Below are 20,921 nucleotides of genomic sequence, written 5' to 3'. Positions count from 1 at the left end.
GGGTCTGGATTCGATTAGACCAGTGGTAGTAGCATAGCATATAGCATAGAAGTCTGCCTGCAAGATTTCCGGTCGTACACCGCCTCCCGCCACCCACCCAGGATCCCCACAAACAAAGTAAAGTAAAGTAGATAGAAAGAAAAAGACAGAGAAGGAGGCAGAAGAAGGCCAAGGTCAATGATTCCGAAAACTCTTCTTCTGGTAAAACAGATCCGTCCTCGAACTCCCCAAATTGATAATCTTCGGACACCCATCCCGGTCCTTCTCGAGCCGGGTACACTCAAAGCAGTAGAAGGCATCACTGATGCCCTCCCCGCCACACACGATGCACTTATTCTGGTAGTTGCCGAAGGAGCACTCGTCGCAGATGCGGACGAGGGTGGTCGGGCGCACGTAGGAATCGCACACGGGGCATTTGCCGTCGCATTTGTCGCACAGGCGGCCGATGGAGATGCCGGGTTGTTTGCGGCACATGACGAGGTCGGGGTGATGGCGGGACATCTTGATTTCTTTGGGGTGGGGTGATTTATTGAGTGTAGTGTAGGTAGGTAATAGAGAAGGTGTGGTGGGTTGACGAGAGGTGTCAATGAAAGCGTGGTAAAAGTAGAAGAAGGAGAGGGAGGGAAGCTGTCGAAAGCGCTGGAAAGAAGAATCACCCGTGGTTGAGTTAGTTAGTGGTGGCGGTCCGTGCACGGCTAGTTGAGGAGCATTGCATAACTTGGTTCAACTTCAATACCACACCGGTCAGACGGACACTCGACTGGCGCGTCGACTTGGATTAATCTAGTTCAGTACTTCTATTCTTCTACTCACAGATCTACCGAGTATACTTTCAACTTTCAACCTGACGCGACGACACCCAGCAGCACCGCCACAACACCAATGACACAACCGTGCTGATTACTGAAGCATCCATACAATCCACCGTTTCCAAATCCACCGTTCACCTACATACCATCCCAATGGACGGATCCAGATCGCTCGCGTCGGCAGTCGCCATCCCCGACCAAGACGACGCCAGCGCCCTCCCCACGCGATCCCCCCCAGACCCCACCCTCAAGCGCCGAAAATCCTCCATCTCCAGCCCCCCACCACCCTCCCCAGACAACAAGCGTCGCCGACTGAGCGCCGACCAGCGACAGCCATCTCCAACATCCGCAGAAAAAGCAGAGCGAGCGCCGAGAAGACCACCCGGGAAACGCGACGACGAGCGCCGGCGCGGGCAGCGCTTATTCGGGGCGTTACTGGGGACGCTATCGCAGGGGTCGTCGAACTCCGCGGCGCAGCGACGACGCGCGGATATCGAGCGCAAACAGCAGGATAAGCTCAAGGTGCAGGATGAGGAGTATGGGGAGTTGAAGAAGAAGAGGCGGGAGGAGAGGATTGGGTTGCGGAAGAAGGAGAAGGGGGTTTATGAGGAGGAGGTGGTGTGTTTTTCCTTTCTTTTTTACTGGCTGTTTTTTTGGTGGTAGAGGAGATGGCTAATATGGACAGATGCGCACGCGCCATTCGAACCTCCTGGCTACGGCACGGTTCCTCAAGACGAGGTTGGAGCCTGTACTGGTATGTTTTTCTTTTCTTGAACGGGTGTTCGTGTTCGTATCTGACCATGTAGTACTACAAACCGTGGCAACTCCGGTCGCGCGATGAACGGATCATACAGGAACAGATTGAGGAGGCGGAAGAGACGGTGGAGAGAGAGAAGGCCGAGTTCGATGCGCGTCCTCGAGATGTGGAGAACACGCAGGAGACTGGAGAGCGAGATGATGGGGAGCAGAAACCGCAGACTGCAGCCGAAGAGAACGGAACCGAAAATACCGCCGAGAAGCCCGAGAACAAGCCCGAGAATGCATCTGAAGAGCACAAACCTGAAGAGAGCAAATCTGAAGAGAACAAAAAAGCAGAAGAACCCCAGAAAGAGTCAGAAACAAGCGTCGACTCTCACCATCACGGTGACATTCCTGAGACTGGTGCAGGCCATGATGCGGATATCCATCGGGGCGCGGAGGATGACGGAGGAGAGGTGGTTGAGGATCAGGAGGATACGGTGATCTACTAGCATGCCATATGATGAATGTGTTATGTGTGTATTGTGTATTGACTACCAAATTTGTTTGAGCGTCTGATGTTGCGATGTATCAACATTGTTCTATACGTCTTATCTGCATCATGGATGTGCTTGAATGGCTCATGTCGACTCGAATTTACCTCTAGACATCTGTTGCTGAGAAGTATAAGACTGATGACACCGTTATCTGCTCTCATCCATCTCCACCTGTCTCACCAGTACGAGTAGTATAGATCCACTCAGCACTCATCCATAGTGGCTTACAACTCCAACTGGTCAGATTATTAATACAGAATCAAATGAATATCAAACCACCGAAGCCTCGGCCCATCCGTCTCCCCTCTCCACCCACCAATCACCACCAGCACAACCAAGCAGATCAACAAGACCATTGCACGATCCCACCGCAAAGCGCAAGCCCAGCAGGATCAACCGTCCTCTAACCTGGAAGCTGAAGCGGGGGAGGACAAGGAAACCACCTGGATCGGCTCCACGTGACCGCCAGACCAAAATGCGGGGATGAGAATGGAGAGTCTCCGCATTTCCAGTCAACGGCGTGAACGCGATTACAACTCTTTTTGACTGATTCGTCTCGTCTTCTGGTTATATACTATATTCTTTGTGTTGGTGTAACTGGCTTTCTGATGGCTGTCGACAAGATCAATGTGGCGGGTGATGACCGCGTCCAGTATCGCTCTGCCGATGTCAATGGGATCCGATATGGTTAGTATTGTTGTGAACAAAGGACACGTCTGTGTCACAGCGTAGGTGGGATAGGCTAGCTAACACAGTTAGGATACCTCTACGCTGAGCCCCCGTCGGGGCAATATAAAGCTACTGTCTTTCTTGTATGTATTATATACTATCGTCAACTATACCGATGAACTATACTAATCCTCCAGATCCACGGATTCCCCGACCTCTCCATTGGATGGCGCTACCAGATCCCCATGCTCCTTGATAAAGGCTTGCGCGTGGTAGCTCCGGATTGTCTGGGCTATGGGCAGACTGTACGTCTTTCTATATGATAACCTACCGGTAGTGGTGGTAGTATTGATAATAGTATAGGATGCCCCTGAGGACCTCGAGCGCTACGCTCATAAGCGCCACGCAGACGATATAAAAGCGCTGGCTGCCCAACTCGGCGAATCAAAGATCATCGTCGGAGGCCATGACTGGTATGTTCCCAGACATATATATATATATAAACACGTATTACAGTTGTTAATACTATCAAGGGGCGCCTCCCTCGCCTACCGCGTCGCCCTCTGGCACCCCGATCTCGTCTCCCACGTCTTTACAGTCTGCGTGCCGTACGCATCGCCGACACCGCGCTTCGCTACGATAGCGGAGATGGTCGCGCACTCCGCGCCGCACTTCGCCTACCAGTTGCAGTTTATCAGCGGCGAGGTGGAGCGCGCTTTTACCTCGCGCGAGCAGATCAAGGCGTTCTTGAACACGCTTTATGGGGGACGCACGGCTGAGAAGGAGGTTGCGTTTGATGTTCAGAAGGGGGTGCTTATGGATAAGGTGTTTGATGTGGGAAGGTCGAGGTTGTTGAGTGAGGAGGTATTTCCCCTTCCTTCTCCCCCCGGCCTCTGGTTCATTCATACTGTTATTGAATATGGTGTACTGACGAAACAGGAACTCGACTACTACGTCTCGCAATACGCCCGCAACGGTCTTCACGGTCCATGTAAGTTCCCATACATAAATACAATATATACCCCATATATATGTACAACCCCTCAAAACAACAATACTAACAATCAACGATGAAGTAAACTGGTACCGCACGCGCCAAAAAAACCACACCGACGAACTCACCCTCCTAAACCGCACAATAACCGCGCCCGTCCTCTTCATCCAGGCCCTCCGCGACAGCGCCCTCCCGCCCCACCTCGGCCGCAACATGGCGAGCAAACTGCCCAGTCTGACCGTTGAAACGGTCGACTCGACACACTGGGCGCTGTGGGAGAAGCCGGCGGAGGTGAATGCTTTTGTGGGGAGGTGGTTGGAGGAGGTTGTTTTTAGGGATTTGGAGACGTTTGCTGCTAGGATTTAGCCTACTTTGCTTACTTGGTCTTTACTTTGAGTGGGAACCTTGGGTTTTGTTGTTGGTTGTGTTTGGGTGGATGATGGGACTGGTAGTGGTAGTGGTAGTGGTATTGTGTACGTGTACTACATCTGTAGCGTGCTAGAGTAGATGGTAGAACGCGTGGTTCAATATAACTAGGTCGTACCGACACGTATCCCAATTCCAACAGGACCTCAAAGAATCAAATTAATAGAACAGAAAAACAAAACAGCCCAGAATAACTGGGTAAGGGGAAATAAAGAGAAAGCAGAAATCAATAAATCACGACGCAAACACCTGCGTCTCAAACTGACACCCCGCCACCTCCAACCGATCAATATACTCCTGGCCCAGCGACGCAGGCGTGACGATCCCGCCCCGCGACACCCGCCGCACCTTGTCCTCATTCTGGAGAATAGTCATGGCCGCCTCGGCGACCAGCACGGCCGTGAACACGTACAGGTGGCCCTCGTACTTCATCTTGCCGAGGACGCGGGCCGGATGGCGCGCGGGCTGGTCGGCCGTGGCGACGGCGCGGTACTCGACGCGGTCGTTGAGCGAGTCTTCCATGGCCGGCCCACTGCCCGGGGCGTAGACGAGCTGCTTCAGCAGCCAGCGGACGGGCGGGAGTAACAGGAGCAGGAGGGCGACGCAGAGGGCGACGTGCACGAAGACGGCGACGAGGGCGTTGCGCACGCGCAGATACTGCTGGAAGTGGAAGCGGGGGCCGTAGAACTCGGGCATCAGGGTGCTGCTGCGGTGGACGATCGCCGCGTCGGTGATGCCCGTTGGGGAGGTCGTCAGCGTGCCCATGTCGGGGACGGAGCGCACGCCGAGGAGCCTGCTGGTGAGGGGCGCGCGCGTGATGTCCTTGGGGGGTGTTGCGGCGACGAGCGCGAAGGGGTTCATGGCTTTGGACATGTCGGATAGGGAGGTGGTGTCGAGGGATGTGAGGATTGTGCTGAGGGTGCCGCCGCTTGCGCCGGAGCTTCTGTATCGTTGTTAGTGTGGAAGATGGATTTATAGATATGGAGGTCAAATGAGTACTTCAGCTCTTCAATGGCGCAGATCACATCCCGGGTATGACAGGAGAGCTCCTCGCGCACGCGCTTGACCACGCGCCAGGCCAGCATGTCGGCTGGGGCGCTTTCCACGCCGACGGACGGGATGATCTGTATGTGTTAACAGATACATATACACATATCGATGCTTGAGGAAGAACCCACAATCGCATCGTTCGATTTGGCGGTCTCGTGGTACTTTCCAATGATGCTCTTCACCCACGGGGTCTCTCCCGTTCTACGCCATTAGCATTTACATCGAGAGACAGAGGGATCAAACTCACACATCAACATAATGCGTTCCACTGCTGGCGCATGCCTCCACCACCGGAGTCGAGTACAAATGATAAGGACCCACAGCGTTGATGATGAGTCGCGTTCGCTGGGCCAGCGCCTGCAGCTCCGGGCCGTTGAGCTGGACAGCCAACACCGCTGGAAGAGTCAGCACAGCACACACACTCCCCGCGTCAAGTCAAAAAAGGCATACCCGGCTCGTCACGATCCGGATTGAGCTCCTTCAGCTCCCGGGCAATTTGCTCAACCTTGGAGAGCGAACGGCCAGCCAAGGCCCACTTGAAGTTCGTGGGGAAATGTTTGACAATATGCTGGGCGGTTAATTTGCCCGTGTAGCCCGTTGGGCCGTGAAGGACCAAATCGAATTCCCTGGACATAGTGGCTGGTGTTTAAAATGAACGGTAAATAAAGTCAGTATAGCAGTGGATCTGGTGCTTGAGACAATGATGTAAGTGCGCGTAACTCGCCGGATGCCTCAGTCCTCCACCGCATGCGGACACCAGTCAGGTGATCTGTCAGACTTAGTACGGAGTACAGACTATGAGGACGGAGTACGGAGTAGGGAGTGGTACGGAGGATTCAATGAAGAATATTTACAGAGGACTCCGTCGAAAGAATAGATACTGTACACTGTAATCATCATGATCGAGATCTACTGCTTTTATTGGTGTACTTGAGTTATAGTCTTGGCAGCAGCAGTATTACAAGGTAGTCCATAGTATGGACTTGCAGGCAGCCAGGCACTGACAGGTACGTGTACAACGGGCTCATGATGACGATTACTAATTGTGGATTATGCAGCTGACATCATCGGCCCTAGTGCGAACAGTGCCGTGCATCACCTGACCGCCAAGGACGGAGCCCTAAGCGAGCCCACCCACAATCGGAACTCTCTTGAAAGCCTCACGCTCACTTTTGACTGTCCGCTTTGTATCTCTTCTTCGACCTCATCAGCCTTAGCCAAGATGACGAAGCGCACCAAGAGTAAGTCTTTCCTTTGCTATCCTTGCATCCAAAGATTCGGATTATCGCGAGAAAAAAAGAAACCGCAAAACGCAAAGAATGAAAGAACAATGCTAACCATCCGCAGAGGTCGGAATCACGGGTAAATATGGTACCAGGTAGGATTTGACGCCCTTCCCTTTGGAAATCTCGACTGCGATTCTCGAGCGACAAGTTCCCGATCTCGAATGATTCCGTTGAATGATCCAACCCGCCCGAACATGTCATTAACGCGCTTCACCACAGATACGGTGCCTCCCTGCGTAAGCAGGTGAAGAAGATGGAAATCTCCCAGCATGCCCGCTACGTCTGCACCTTCTGCGGTAAGAACACCGTCAAGCGCAAGGCCGTCGGTATCTGGGAGTGCAAGGGTTGCAACAAGGTCGTTGCCGGTGGCGCCTACGCTGTCTCGTAAGTTCTCAATTGTCTAGGTTTCTCGTTGTCTTGACCTGTCCCGGTTTGACGGCCTCGGTCGTGGGTCCGTCAAGACGACGAGTTGGCCATGCGAGTGACACGTACTGACTCCAACTGTTTCACAGCACCCCCGCTGCCGCTGCCACCCGTTCCACCATCCGCCGTCTCAGAGAAATCGCGGAGGTTTAAATGTGATGATGGGATTCCTTTACTGTTACGTTTGAAATAAAAAAAAGACCAATTTTTTTTTCACAAGATCTCGAAAAGCTTTCCGTAACGAATGTGCCATTCGCTTCTTTTTTCCCTTTTCCTTATTCGACCGATCCAGAGCCCTGCCTCGGCCACCTCGGTTTCTACCAATAGACTCGACACGTCGGTGACTTCGTATTCCAGATCGTCCTATGGATCGGGCACATGACCCTGCAAGTGCATTTTCTTTTGATCTCGGCATTCTGTCAACACGTGAAACTGTCGTCTGATAGGATCCGGGTGGTTGGTGTGTCCCGTGCGATCAACCTCAGGGGATAATGTGTCGCTCCAAGAATTCCTCGTTCGACTTGCGCTTTGACGCATGAAATCTTCTACCACCTCACTACCACCGAGGGTACGATCTCTCATTTTTCACGCTGTCTATCAACTCCACCCGACGGTATGGTTACCACTTTGGACTGGCTAGTGTTGTAATACTACGTAGGAATCTTGTAGTCGGTGGTTCATGCGATGTCCACCCTGGAGATTCTGATTCTGATTGTAAGCTTTCTCCCTGTTCAACCGGTAAGGTTGGTGCGACAGACTACTACGAAAGAGGGGGTTCGAGTTCATCTGCAAGGGCACATTCACTCACATATTCCACCTATTTTTTCTTTGCTTAAGAAACTTGTAAAATTTCTATTTCTCCTTTCCTCTCCTCCTGCCTATTTCTCTACCTATTTCTCTACTATCTATCTACCTATCTATCTGCCTATTTCATCACAGGTGGTGTCCACTGATTTGTTCTGATGATGGCGGTCACGTTGGTCGCCCAGACTGTTTTGCGTTAGACTGGATTACCAGATCCACCTTCAAAAGGCCGCCGGCTTGCTTTCTCCCCACATCACTTCTCCCTTCTCTCTCTCTTTCTCTCTCTCTCTCTCTTCCCTAGTCCTCTACTCACCTCTCTTCTCGACTGCCTGTTGCTCTTCATGCCTTCTTACACTTCTCTTGCTGACAACCCTGGCACCTCCTTTTCCGTTGATGTCCGACACCTGTATTGTGTGCTTAGGAGACCTTGGCGAAGGCGCCAGCGATCCTCGTGCCGTCGTCCCCGTTCCCGCGCCAAGACCTGACCTGGCTGTTGATGGCAAGTCCAGTGTCCCTTCGTCCAAGGCTGATGACGTGGATGGCTCCGAGGATGCTGGTCAGATCGCCCAGTTACTCCCCTGTGGTCATATCTTACATAACAATTGCTTGAAGCCGTGGGTCGAGCGAGCCAACAGCTGTCCGATATGTCGCCGCAGCTTCAATCTCGTCGAGCTGAGCGAGAGGCTTGGAGGTATTCTAATATTCATCGTTTCCCTGATCGGAGCATTCGCTAACTGTCCATGTGGTAGGCCCCGTTCTTTCGTCCTATGCCGTGCAGGACCGTGTCCAAGTGGCCGAGGTCGATCCCTCGATGATCATGGAGTTCGTTGAGGATGACCTCGCCGAATACCAACCGTGTCCCGTCTGTGGCGATGCCGACAATGAGGAGCTGCTGCTACTCTGCGATCGGTGCGATGCCCCTTATCACACCTACTGCGTGGGCCTCGACGAGGTACCGTCGGGGCCGTGGTACTGCGCTCGGTGTGAGGCCCAGCGGGCTTCAGGCCCGGCTCCCCTCGCCACCGACAGTGCGGCTCGCCCCCAGGAACGGCGGGGTCGTCGCACTCGGGCGCAGCAGCGCCGGATACAGAACCGGAGCCAGCTGAACTCCCTTCACTGGGCCCAGGTGTGGCAATCCGTCTGGGATCATCTCAACATCGACTTGGACTTCCCCTTCGATGATGACCGGGCCGCGGAGCGTGTTCGGCAGCAACAACGACGCGAGCAGGCGAACCAGCGGGAGTTCCGTGCCTGGCAGCGGCGCTTTGAAGTGGCGGAGCGCCAGGGAGCGCCCCACCGTTTTCGGGACGCCGCCGCTTTGCTCGACATCGAAGCCCCCCGTCCGTCGCGGCCCCGTGCCCCTCGGGAACCGACTCCAGAGCCCGAATCCCTGGAGGAGATGCGGGCGTGGAACGCCTTTGAGCGGGCCCGGGAGATTGAAAATGAGCCGGGCGCGTCGAGGAAACGAAAAGAGCCGACCATGTCACCATCACCCGAGCCGGCAGAGCCGCAGCGGAAGCTCAAACGCCCGCGGACCCGCAGAGCCCAGGATCTCGCCGTTCTGGCCTCGCAGAATGGGGAGTCATCGCGAGCGGCCGGTGCCCAGATGTCGGCCCGCATCAACGCGGAGCCTTCGACCGAGCCGAGTTTCCTTCAGTCCCTCTTGAAGGAAGTTGAGGACGCGTCAACCTCGGGGGAGCCTCACTCCCATGTCCCTTCTGCCGCCCCGACCGACCATGCGACCCCCGGGCTGTCCTCCCCGTCGATTTCTCCCGCACCGTCTAACCACTCCTCCCCTCACCTCTCCTCCACGACGCCCCCTCCGCCCCACTCCCGCAGCCGGGCCATCTCTCCATTGCGTCTCTCGTCGCCCGTCGACCCGCCCTCTCCACCCTTCTCGCCGGACGTGTCACCGTCTGGCTCTCGTCAGCAGTCCCGAGGCTCACCGCCCCTCCCAACCGACGGTGCACGGCGTCGGGTCCCTCGCTCTGCATCGCGTTTGTTCGCGGGCCGGGCAAACGACAGTTCACCCACCCGACCGGGCCCCGCCTTGGAGGTCAAATCCGACATTCAGAAACTGGTGGGAACCGCACTGAAACCGTACTATCGCTCCAAGATCATCAGCAAACCGGAGTACACCGAGATCAACCGCACCATCTCGCGAAAATTCTACGAGCGCGTGGGCGACGTGGAGACACTAGATCCGGAAGCGAGGGCGAACCTCGAGCGATCCGCCAAGGACGAAGTCGACCAGGCGGTCGACAACGCGCGACAAGCGAAACAGCAGACTGACGGCATCGTCTCTGCCGATGATCATACTTCTTGACGTGTCTTTCTTGCTTTTTCTCCTCTTTTTTTCTTGCTAGCGTTTCAGCGATCTGGTCGGGTTTGGATAGGCCTTGGCGTTCGATAACGAATTGATGTCCGGGAATCGTGTAGGATAGGTATGGATCTGGATATAGGATACCCAATGGGAATCTGGACGGTTGTTCCATCTTGGTGACTGTATAGTTGCCTTGAGATGTTTTATTACTATTCATGATTCCATTCCCCTTTCAGCTTGTGGCTGTAGACCATTATCTTTGTATAGGCAGTAGAGTGTTTCCCTTCTGCATCGGGCAGGATAACCACAATCCTTTGTTAGACTACACCTGGGTCCTCGATGATAGCGCGCCTGGTAGTCTGGTAGCCTGAGCCTGGTTGCCTGACAGCCTGGCACTTGACACTTGACAGCCCAGGAAGTCACCACCTTAGACAAGTTCCACCATCATCGAGTTCTCCATCCATCCATCGTTTAGACACTTCTCCCTATACTGCCTGCCTTCCTGGAAAGTTATCTCGCCAACCATATTGCCAACCATATTAAAACATAGACAAAGCTGCGTCACGTACACTACCTGGGTCCATCCCTGCCTGCCTGCCTGCGAGTCACAGCGCTAAACAGTGCGCAATCCAGGATACGACATGCCCCAAAGCTGGTGTGCCATGTCTGATGGATAGTGTCCTAGTATCGGTTCGGCGACAGAACGGGTGCGTTATAGATACGACAAGCTGAATCTTTACATCAAATTGATTCAGAGGTTAAGACCCCTGCCTATGGCCCAACCTGATCGGGAGCGAGACCTCTCCATCTGCCGATAGACCCAGTCACGCCGGAAAGAGAAAGAATGGCCAAAAAAAAAAAAAGCCAAGTCAACGGGAAGAGTGGAGACAGACCCAGACTATCATAACCCAGCTGGAAATCACTAAGAGCGAGCTGCCGATCGGGCTCGGACTTTGCTAAGAGCGAGGCTGCAGCCTTCCATGGCAATTGTTACTTTATTCGTCTGGGTGCGTTTACTTCCAGGTGGTGTTATGATGTGATTATCCAGCTTGCGCCGTTCATAAGTCCGATATACGGAGATATGCCTCGCACTGTCTCGCCAATGTTCGGACAACCAGGTTCTCGGAATTAACCGTCTCGTAGGTCCGCCCGAAGCACCTTGAATGTCTTGATTAATCATTGGATTTCTCTAGTTCATCGCCGTTTTGGGGCGATAGGCCGATGGATGGGAGAGCGGAATCGGGATATTCCCTCTTCTGGGGTGTCTGCTTGACTAATGCTTTATCTATGGATATTGGTTTCGATTTTACAGCTCCACCCTGGAAAGCTTGTCAATATATAAGTGTTTGGAGGTCCTGGCTGAGTACAAAAATGATCCACGCTACTGATTGAACTGTTTTCTTATAATAATCTTGTCCGACAGTCTAACACGGTGTGCGATGGCTGAACAACACCCCGCTGGACACAGCCCGGGGGACCTCCCCAGACAGAACATGCCCACCCAGGCATCAGAAACCACCCTCAGCGCAGCCCCTAACGACCCGGCAGGGGCAGGGGAAAATCGGGACATGGAAAAGGGAGCTCCAGACTCGGATGCCCCCGCGAAAGACCCCAATTTGGTGGAATGGGAGGGCCCTGACGACCCCGAGAACCCGCAGAACATGCCGGCCTGGCGGAAATGGGTCTTGACCATGACTCTCTCGTCCATGACCATGTGGATCACCTTCGCCAGCAGTGTCTTCTCGACGGCCACGGTCGTCACGTCCAAGGAATACAACGTCTCGACCGAGGTCATGACCCTGGGGACCAGTCTCGTGGTGTTTGGCTTCGCGCTGGGCCCGCTGGTCTGGTCGCCGCTCTCGGAGCTCTACGGACGCAAGCTGCCGCTGTTCCTCGGATACGCCGTGTTTGCCATCTTCCAGATCCCTGTGGCCGTGGCGCAGAACCTCTACACCATCATGATCTGCCGCTTCCTGATGGGCGTGTTCGGCTGCTCGCCGCTGGCCGTCGTCGGCGGCGCCATGGCTGATTTCTGGGACCCCGTCGACCGCGCCGTGGCGATCGCCATGTTCTCATCGGCGACCTTCGTCGGACCGGTGCTGGGCCCCATCGTGGGCGGGTTCCTGACGGATTCATACCTGGGATGGCGGTGGACGGCCTGGATCACGCTGATCGCGTCGGCCTCGTTCGGCCTGCTGGCCCTGTTCATCGTTCCGGAGACCTATGCCCCGGTCCTTCTCCAGCGGCGCGCGGCTCGTCTCCGCCGCGAGACCGGCAACTGGGCGTACCACTCCTTCCTCGACGAGCACCGGCCGACGGCCTCGGAGATCGTCAACAAGTACCTCCTGCGACCGATCCAGATGCTCTTCCTCGAGCCCATCCTCCTCCTGATCACCATCTACCTTGCCCTGATCTACGGCATCCTCTACCTCTTCTTCGAGGCCTACCCGGTCTCATTCCAGGAGCAGCGCGGCTGGACCAACGGGGGCATCGCGGGGCTGCCCTTCATCGGCATCATGGTCGGGGTCCTCTGCGGCGCGGCCCTCATCATCTACCAGACCAAGACGCGCTTCGCGCGCCAGCTGGTCAAAAACGGCCACGTGGTGCCCGAGGAGCGACTGATCCCGATGATGATCGCGTCGGTGCTCCTCCCGGCGGGACTGTTCTGGTTCGGCTGGACCTCCGACCGCAACATCTCGTGGGTGCCGCAGGTGATCGCGGGCGTGCCCATCGGCATGGGCATCCTGGTGATCTTCATGCAAGGGCTGAACTACATCATTGACGTGTACATGATGTTCGCCAACTCGGCCATCGCGGCCAACACGCTCGTCCGGAGTGCTCTGGGTGGGGCGTTCCCGCTCTTCGCCGTCCAGATGTATCACCGGTTGGGGGTGAACTGGGCGTCGAGTCTGCTGGGATTCATCACCATCGCGATGATTCCGATCCCGATTGTGTTTTATGTGTATGGGAAAAGGATCCGAGCTATGAGCAAGTTTAGCCCGAAGTTCTAGGGGTTTGCATTGCATCGTAAGGGCATCATGGCGTTTCTCACTTCTACCCTGTTCTGGAATTAGCATATAGTCATAATATAGATCAATAATGCACTTCTTGTTGTAACAAGAAACGGTCGACACGATAATCCCGATAACACACGCGACGCGTCCCGAAGCGGAGGCGGTCAGTCCGAATCATCATAACCAATAATCAAGCATCGTCTTCTTCTTCCACATCTCCATCTCCGTTCCAATTCCCTCGATCTTTCCCTCTTTCTCTTTTTTTTTTCTTACTTTTCCCTATCTCTCGCGTATCTGTCTGTCGACTGATGCGTTGACGGCGAGTTCATCTCCCAGTCTTGGCGTCCCCTGTCGATTCCCCGAGTCGTTCAAACCCCTCTCCATCACCCACCACCACATGCTACTTTAAGTCAAATCGATCCCTCCCCTTTTCGTACGATGCCTTCGCGCACTCGTCAAAGCGCCTCGAACACGGAGGTCGCGGAGCCCGATGACCCCTCCGCGCTTCGTCACCTCAAATTCAACGAACCGCTGACCTGGCGCGTCGGACGTCAGGCCATTCCCATTGCCGATCTGCTGCAACGTCTGCAGACGCTGTCGCAGGAGCTTCGCAAGCTGGAACAGGAAGAGGTGGAGAAGGACTCGCTGAAAAAGGTCTCGCAGGAACTGGCGACCGCACAGCTGTTGGCACATAAGGATAAGGGCGTCCGCGCCTGGGTGGCTTGCTGTGTTGTGGATGTCTTGCGACTGTGCGCTCCGGACGCGCCGTTTACCGCGAATCAGTTGAAGGTATTCTCTTTCCTTACAATTGGGGCTGTTATGCGAGTACTGACCGTGTAGGATCTCTTCACCTGCATCGTCACCTTCATCATCCCCACCCTGGGTGACCCCTCCAACACCTACAATGCGCAGCATATCTACGTGTTGAACTCCCTCGCGGAGGTCAAGAGTGTCGTCTTGATGACCGACCTGGACCAGCCCGACTCATTGATCATTCCGCTGTTCACCACCTGCTTTGACATCGTCTCCGGCTCCTCGAAAGCCTCGACCGGCGAGGAGATCGCCAAGAACGTCGAATTCGACATGACCCGGCTGCTGGTCACCGTCATCGACGAGACCCCCGTTCTGGCCCCCGAGGTGGTCGACGTGATCGTGGCCCAGTTCCTGCGCGTCGATCCCCGCGTCGTGGACAACCCCAGCCGCCGACCGCGGCGCGGCGATGCACCAGTCGATACAAAGCAGGGGACCCTGCTTTTGAAGGATTACCCGCCCGCCTATAACATGGCCAAGGCCATCTGCCAGGCGTGCCCAGAGCGCATGACCAGCCACATCAGCCAGTATTTCAACAACGTCATCATCGACGCCTCGGCTTCCGTCAAGTCCGGTTCCAACGGCATGTCCAAAGGCGCCCAGCGCCGACCCAACCTCGACGAGTCCGACGAAGAGGGCGAGGACATCAAGGAACTGAGCAAGGCCCACCGTCTGATTCGGGAGCTGTGGCGCGCCTGTCCGGACGTGCTGCAGAACGTCGTCCCCCAGCTGGAGGCCGAGCTGTCGGCGGAGTCCATCTCCCTGCGCCTGCTGGCGACGCAGACCATCGGCGACCTGACAGCGGGCATCGGGGTTGCCGGTCCACCCCCGCCCCCGCCAATGGACCCAGCCGCCTACCCGCCGGTGACGCTGGCAGACTACGCGCAGACCATCCCACCGCCGAACATCCTCGTCTCCCCCTTCTCCCCCAAGCCGTTCTCCCAAGCACACAGCTCCACCTACGAGAGCTTCCTTAGTCGCCGCCTGGACCGGTCCGCCTCCATCCGCGCCGCCTGGGTCACAGTCGTCGGCCGCATCCTCATGACCTCAGCCGGCGGCGCAGGCCTCAGCGACTCCGAGGAGCAGATGCTCATCGGACACCTGGCGTCAATGCTGCGGGACGCAGACGAGAAAGTGCGAGTCGCCGCCGTCGACGCCGTCAGCACATTCGGCCTCACCCACATCGTCAACAAGCTCGGCGCCAGTGGCGGCTTCTCCGACGCGGACTCACCACTCTTCATCCTCGCCGAGCGCGTCAAAGACCGCAAGCCGCAAGTGCGCGAGCACGCCATGAAAACACTCGCCCAAGCGTGGGCCGTCGCAGCAGGTGAAATCGAGCAAGACCACGAGCAGGTAACGGCACTCCTCAAGGACGGACCGTCCAAGATATTCGACGCCTTCTACACCAACGACCCCGACATCCACGTGTCCATCGACCGCGTCCTCCACGAGATCCTCCTCCCGCTCAACTATCCCCCTATCAAGGGCAAGCTGTCGCGCAGCAGCTCGACGCAGTCTTCGCTTAAGGGCAAGGAGCCGGACGGGGATGCTGAGGTTGATGTTGATATGATCCGGGTCCGGCGGATCCTTACGCTTCTGAAGGGTCTGGATGATAAGGCGAAGAAGGTTTTCTTTGCGCTGCAGGCGAGGCAGATCTCAATGAGGACTGCTTTGACCATTTACTTGCAGGCTTGTGAGGATTATAACGTACGTACATCCAGATCTCGACTCTCATTCCCCTTTATTTCTTTGTCATGATCTATGTCGACTTCTACGTCAAAATCTATGTCATCTATGAATCTACGTGCTAACAGACGCAGGGTGGCGTCATCGAGAAAGACGAACAGCAGATCAAGGCCCAGCTCACGCGAGTCATCGACACCCTGTCCAAAACCCTCCCCGATCCGTCGCGCACGTCGGCCGACCTCTGGAAGTTCGCCAAGGTGCACGATCGACGCAGCTACCAGCTGATGCGGTTTGCGATGGCCGCCATCAGCGACCACCGCACGGTGGTCAAGGCGATCAAGGAGCTCTCGCGACGAATTCAAAGCGCCAACAACTCGCCGCTGCTGGAGTCCCTCACTCCCCTGCTGTACCGCGCCGGCTCCCTGATCTTCAACAAGAGCCACATCCCGGCCATCATCAGCCTGTCGCGCACGGGCCAGCACGGGCTGGCGAACCCCGCCCACGAGATGCTGCAGGAGATCTCGTCGCGCAACCCGGAGGTGCTGGAAGCACAGGTGCAGGAGATGTGCAAGGACCTTGAGTCGCAGGCGCCCAAGGCGGCCACGACCAACGCCTCCGGCACGGAAGAGATTCTCAAGGCATGCTCCGGGTTTGCCAAGAAGCTGCCGTCCAAGCTCCCCAAGGAACGGCGGTTCTACCAGGCGCTCGTGGCCTACGCGCTGTACAGCCCGTCGCCGCGGGCCGCCAAGCACGCCGTCACGATCCTCATGGCCACGGCCGACAAGCGCGAGATGTACGCGCGGGACCTGGTGCACAAGTGCGTCGCGAAGTGGAAGTACGGGGCAGACCGGTTCCTGACCAAGTTGGCCACCCTGTCCCAGCTGAACCTGCTGGCGCCGCAGGAGGCGGACGAGGAGAGCGACGCGATCGTCTCGATCGCGGTGAACCAGGTGCTGCTGACGAATCGATCGCCGCAGCCGGACGCGGGGTACTCGTGGGCGGAGACGACGGACGACGAGACGGCGGCCAAGGAATGGGCGCTGCGGATCATCGTCAACCGGCTGCGGGCGAAGGGGGGATCAGACGGGGAGGCCGACTTCCGCGCGCACGCCGAGCCCGTGTACGACACGCTGAACAAGCTCGTCGCGGGAGAGGGCGAGCTGTCGAAGAAGAAGGACACGCCGGCGGGGCAAAAGTCCCGACTGCGCCTGCTGGCAGCCAAGTCGCTGCTCAAGCTGTGCGCGTCCAGCACGCTGTGCGACCAGCTGCTCACGCCGGCGCACTTCAACGCGATCGCGCTAGTAGCGCAGGACCCGCTGCCCCCCGTGCGGACGGGCTTCATCGGACAGCTGAAGACAAAGCTAGCTCAGAAGTCGCACCTCAGCCACCGGTGGTACACTATCGCGTTCCTCCTAGCGTTTGAGCCGGAGCCGAGCCTGAAGGGCAGCACGCTGACGTGGCTGCGCTCGCGGGCAGCCTTCTTCCAGGGCGGCGGCAACAGCAGCAACAAGAAGAACGAGCCGGTGATGGAGTCGATCTTCTCACGCCTGCTGTCGCTCCTCGCCTACCACCCTGATTACCCACCCGCGGGTCTAGACGCCGCAACGCAGCTGACCGACCTGGTCGACTTCGCGCGGTACATCCTATTCTACCTGCAAGCGGTGGCAAACGAGCACAACCTGTCTCTGATCTTCCACGCCGCGCAGCGGGTCAAGCAAGCGCGCGACGGGATCACCAAGTCCGACGAGGTCTCAACGCGGCTGCACACGCTGTCCGACCTGGCGCAGGCGACGATCCGCCGGTTTGCGGACGTCTACGCGCAGCAGCGGCGGCTGGGCGGCGCTTCGGGCGGGGCTAGTATCCTCGAGGCGTATCCGGGGAAGATGGGGATCCCGAGCTCGATCTTCGCGCCGATGGGCAGTCATCGGGAGGCGCAGGAGGTTGCGGATAAGAGCTTTCTGCCGGAGGATGCGGATGATCTGCTGGATCGGATGGTGCGGTCTGTCATGAAGTCTGGGGTGAGCAAGAAGCGGAAGACGGATGAGATGGGTGGGGGGGGGACAGGGACGGGGAGGTCGAGGGGGTCGAATCAGTCGAGGGGGTCGAAGCGGGTGCGTGTGGAGGGGAAGAAAGAGTCGAAGGCGAGTGGGCGAGTGAAGAGAAAGACGGATGAGGATGATTATGAGGAGGGTGGAGCCAGGGGAATTGCTGGGGGGAGTCGACGTCGAAGTAACCGGGGGGGATCTCGACGGGTGAGTTATGCGGAGGATAGTGACGCGATGGATGAGGATGAGGAGCCGGAAGAAGAGGACGAGAACGAATCCAGTCAAGAAGAAGAAGAGGAGGAAGAGGAGGAGGAAGAAGAAGAAAAAGAAGAAGAACAGCCCCAACCACGCACGAAAGCGAAAGCGAAAGCGAAAGCAAAAGAAAGTGAAGAGAAAGAAACGCTCGACTCCGACAACGACAGCGACCTGACTCCCCCGCCAGAGTCTCCAGCATCATCATCCCCATCACCACCGCCAGCATCGCCGCCACGACGAACCCCCCAACGAACACCACAGAGTGGAAGGGGGAAGAAGAAGACGACGCCGAGCAGTCTACCGACGAGGCGATCGTCACGGCGATAGTCATATGCACCTCTGGCTTTCTGGCTTTGAAGGATGTGTGTGTATGTGTTGTGTTGCTCTTCTCTGTACTTTTCTTATTCTTTTTTTCTATTTCGAGGTTCCATGTTCGATTCTTGTCTATCCTTATTTTCTTTATTTCCCTTATTTCCCTTGTGTTTTGTTTTCTCCTGTCTGTCTACTATCATGTTGTTACGTATGTAGTTGATTGTGATTGTGTTGATTGTTCAATGTGAAATTGTATACCCATTTTACTATTTATTCAGTTGCATTTATTATTGTGCATTTATTGATCATAAATGGATGAATGGATGAAGATATAGTGCGTCTACCTGAGCTGCAGTAGTAAAGTAGTAACCTAGTAGCCTCCTTATAGCCAGCTATAGCTACAGCTATAGACAGCTACACTACAGCTATGACTAGATAGAATCTCAATAGTTCAATGGTTCAGGCTCGATAGCTCGATAGCATGATCATGATACCTACTTCAAACAGCTAGCGATTCAAGCAAAAGCAAAAGCAAAAGCAAGTCAAGCAAGTCAAGCAAGTCAAGCAAGTCAAGCAAGTCAATCAAGTCAATCAAGTCAAGCAAGTCAAGCAAGTCAAGCAAGTCAAGCAAGTCAATCAAAAACTACAACAGAACCTAAAAAAAGCCACCGCAAAAACAAGCAAGGCAAGACAAATCAAACCCAAGCACGCAAAACCCAGCAACACCCCCCAAACCCCCACAAATGCAGCCCATCCCAGGACGAAAAAGACAAAGCAGCAAAAGAATCCCCACCAGCCGTTTCTCATCATGTTGATACTTCCTAGCTCCCTCCTAGCACGCTTGCTTGGGAAGACAGCGTCTAGATCACCGGGGTGGCTTTCCAAGACGGTTTCTCTATCCTTCCACACAGGTGGGATGAACACACACCGTAGAGGGATCCAGCAGGACCAGGCTACTAGGGTTAGGAGGTTGGTGATTGGGGGGTAGAGGATTGTTGTCTTTAGGTCGATTTGGGCGCCTGGTGAGAGAATGGAGTAGGCTGTGCCGATTAGGAGGAGGATGAGACTGGTCAGGTGGAGGGTGATGATGGGTGGGATATTGTGGAAATGGTGTTTTGGGGAGTGGTTCCAGGTGTTGTAGAGGGAGCCTGTTACGGATGATTTGGTTTTGTTTCTGCTTTCAGGTTTGTTTCTGCGTGTGAGTTCTGAGAAGAGGACGTGTATGGAGGAGACGAGGTTTCCTGCGAACTTAGTACATTGCATCAACAGTAAAATAGAGAAGAGGAAGACATACCCCCCGCCAACCAAACGCCCTCAAAATGCGCAAAAACACCCACTCGAAATCCCGCCCCTGCAACTCTCATTCCCTCCAGCAACCACATCAGGGCTAATACCCAACACGCTAACACCGTTTGCGCGCGTACTGCTACCCCCGGGACTAGGGCCTTCCCCGAGCACACAGCCAACGGCACACCCAGCAGCGCCACGACACGGTAGAAGTGACTCCACAGATGGCGAAAGCCTTGAAAGGCGATGCGGGGACGGAGAGTATCAGGGAGGTTGTTACGGGGTCCGTCCCGCAAGGCGAGTAGGCCGGCAGCCAGACCAGACGCCCAGCGGGATTGCTGGAAGGCGTATCCTTTGAGCGAAGGCGGGGCGAGTCCGTACTGGATGACTTCCGGGAGGACAAGCACGTGGTAGTCTGCGTGGTGGAGGGCGCAGGAGAGCATGATGTCTTCTGTGGAGGTGAGGTTCGAGAAGCCGTTTATGGTGGTTAGGGCGGAACGGCGGACGACGAAGCCTGACCCCGTGGCCATTGCTAGACCGTAGGCGTTGAGACTGGGGGTGAGGAGCTGGACGTACCAGGTGAAGCTTTGGTGGAGGGGGTCTCCTGGGGGGATGTTGTAGTAGTGCTGGGGGGAGCCGACGAGGGCGACGCGCGGGTTGGTGAGGAGGTGGGGGAGGGTGGCGCGGAGGAAGTCCGGGTGGGCGAGGGTGTCTGCGTCGAGGACGGCGATGAAGGGGCGGGCTTGGGGAGGGTGGAGAGGGCGTGGTTGAGGTTGCCGGCTTTGTCGAAGTCGGTGGTGTTTGTCTTTGGGCCGCGCGTGTGGTAGTGGATGTTGCGATGGTTGGGAAGGTTGAGTGTGGCTATGGCGGTGCGGAGGACGGGTGAGTTGGTGTCGTCTAGCAGGACGATGCGGGCGTGGGAGGAGGGATAGTGGATGGCGCGGGCAGTGCGGACGGTCTCGATGATGATGTCGTCGGCTTCGCCGCAGCAGGGGATGAGGATGTCGATGGTGGGGAGGTCAGCCTGGTTCGCATTGGTGATGTTGAGACGGAGCTTCTTGGGGGATGCGATAGGGGGGCGATGGACGGCGCGGGCATAGAGCCAGCCTGGGTCTTGAAGGGATTCAGCTGTAAATATTAGTATGTAGACAGAGATGGAGATATAGACATGGAAGTACGGTTTTAGAGATAACAAGAAAGGAAGTACCTAGAAAAACACACTCCAACCCCCAAACCAACCACATCCAACCGTTCGTCTTCGCGAGTAGCAGACAGACTAGACGCGTGAAGAGATAGACAGCCGCCATGGACAGGGCAGCTTTGAGAGTCCGGCCTGCGTTGTTCAGGGCGAAGCGAGTGAGAAGGGGATGGTGAGTTCTTTTGGGGAGTTCATCTGATTTCCAATTTGTGGTGGAAGACATGTTGATAGGGAG

General features: G+C 56.0%; 9 protein-coding genes across 9 annotated transcripts; 6 read left to right on the top strand and 3 right to left on the bottom strand.

The window, feature by feature from the left end:
• Window positions 1-174: 174 nt before the first annotated feature.
• On the bottom strand, window positions 175-501 carry BDW47DRAFT_126705 (PHF5 family protein; the record flags this gene model as incomplete). Its single annotated transcript, XM_024816590.1, has 1 exon — window positions 175-501. One exon carries the CDS (start codon window positions 499-501, stop codon window positions 175-177), a length of 327 nt encoding a protein of 108 aa, XP_024671035.1.
• Window positions 502-750: 249 nt separating this feature from the next.
• BDW47DRAFT_107697 (pinin/SDK/memA/ protein conserved region-domain-containing protein) lies at window positions 751-2,188 on the top strand. The gene is made up of 3 exons (XM_024813066.1): window positions 751-1,427; window positions 1,495-1,563; window positions 1,616-2,188. Exons 1-3 carry the CDS (start codon window positions 963-965, stop codon window positions 2,057-2,059), a joined length of 978 nt encoding a protein of 325 aa, XP_024671034.1. The 5' UTR covers window positions 751-962; the 3' UTR covers window positions 2,060-2,188.
• A 243-nt stretch (window positions 2,189-2,431) lies between these two features.
• BDW47DRAFT_44835 (alpha/beta fold hydrolase) lies at window positions 2,432-4,280 on the top strand. The gene is made up of 7 exons (XM_024819061.1): window positions 2,432-2,791; window positions 2,864-2,916; window positions 2,971-3,078; window positions 3,137-3,246; window positions 3,307-3,637; window positions 3,713-3,764; window positions 3,850-4,280. The coding sequence occupies exons 1-7, from the start codon at window positions 2,713-2,715 to the stop codon at window positions 4,131-4,133; spliced, it is 1,017 nt and encodes a 338-aa protein (XP_024671033.1). The 5' UTR covers window positions 2,432-2,712; the 3' UTR covers window positions 4,134-4,280.
• Window positions 4,281-6,073, bottom strand: BDW47DRAFT_44824 (uncharacterized protein). Its single transcript, XM_024819060.1, has 5 exons — window positions 5,694-6,073; window positions 5,491-5,638; window positions 5,372-5,444; window positions 5,193-5,317; window positions 4,281-5,136 (listed from the first exon to the last, which is right to left on the bottom strand). The coding sequence occupies exons 1-5, from the start codon at window positions 5,875-5,877 to the stop codon at window positions 4,428-4,430; spliced, it is 1,239 nt and encodes a 412-aa protein (XP_024671032.1). The 5' UTR covers window positions 5,878-6,073; the 3' UTR covers window positions 4,281-4,427.
• Window positions 6,074-6,414: 341 nt separating this feature from the next.
• Window positions 6,415-7,198, top strand: BDW47DRAFT_107686 (60S ribosomal protein eL43). The gene is made up of 4 exons (XM_024813065.1): window positions 6,415-6,484; window positions 6,591-6,621; window positions 6,749-6,913; window positions 7,042-7,198. Exons 1-4 carry the CDS (start codon window positions 6,466-6,468, stop codon window positions 7,103-7,105), a joined length of 279 nt encoding a protein of 92 aa, XP_024671031.1. The 5' UTR covers window positions 6,415-6,465; the 3' UTR covers window positions 7,106-7,198.
• Window positions 7,199-8,149: 951 nt separating this feature from the next.
• BDW47DRAFT_126700 (putative PHD and RING finger domain protein) lies at window positions 8,150-10,082 on the top strand (the record flags this gene model as incomplete). Its single annotated transcript, XM_024816589.1, has 2 exons — window positions 8,150-8,447; window positions 8,506-10,082. The coding sequence occupies 2 exons, from the start codon at window positions 8,150-8,152 to the stop codon at window positions 10,080-10,082; spliced, it is 1,875 nt and encodes a 624-aa protein (XP_024671030.1).
• A 1,071-nt stretch (window positions 10,083-11,153) lies between these two features.
• On the top strand, window positions 11,154-13,178 carry BDW47DRAFT_107681 (MFS transporter). Its single transcript, XM_024813064.1, has one exon. The coding sequence runs from the start codon at window positions 11,519-11,521 to the stop codon at window positions 13,088-13,090; it is 1,572 nt and encodes a 523-aa protein (XP_024671029.1). The 5' UTR covers window positions 11,154-11,518; the 3' UTR covers window positions 13,091-13,178.
• Window positions 13,179-13,345: 167 nt separating this feature from the next.
• BDW47DRAFT_132414 (sister chromatid cohesion factor PDS5) lies at window positions 13,346-18,474 on the top strand. The gene is made up of 3 exons (XM_024817543.1): window positions 13,346-13,882; window positions 13,934-15,610; window positions 15,724-18,474. Exons 1-3 carry the CDS (start codon window positions 13,532-13,534, stop codon window positions 18,214-18,216), a joined length of 4,521 nt encoding a protein of 1,506 aa, XP_024671028.1. The 5' UTR covers window positions 13,346-13,531; the 3' UTR covers window positions 18,217-18,474.
• Window positions 18,475-19,352: 878 nt separating this feature from the next.
• Window positions 19,353-20,909, bottom strand: BDW47DRAFT_118314 (nucleotide-diphospho-sugar transferase; the record flags this gene model as incomplete). The annotated part of the gene is made up of 4 exons (XM_024815192.1): window positions 19,353-19,449; window positions 19,492-20,073; window positions 20,214-20,616; window positions 20,738-20,909. The coding sequence occupies 4 exons, from the start codon at window positions 20,907-20,909 to the stop codon at window positions 19,353-19,355; spliced, it is 1,254 nt and encodes a 417-aa protein (XP_024671027.1).
• Window positions 20,910-20,921: the final 12 nt, after the last annotated feature.

Source organism: Aspergillus candidus, assembly GCF_002847045.1.
Source record: "Aspergillus candidus strain CBS 102.13 unplaced genomic scaffold BDW47scaffold_30, whole genome shotgun sequence".
Classification (NCBI taxonomy): domain Eukaryota; kingdom Fungi; phylum Ascomycota; class Eurotiomycetes; order Eurotiales; family Aspergillaceae; genus Aspergillus; species Aspergillus candidus.
This window is presented reverse-complemented; position numbering and strand designations above follow the sequence as displayed.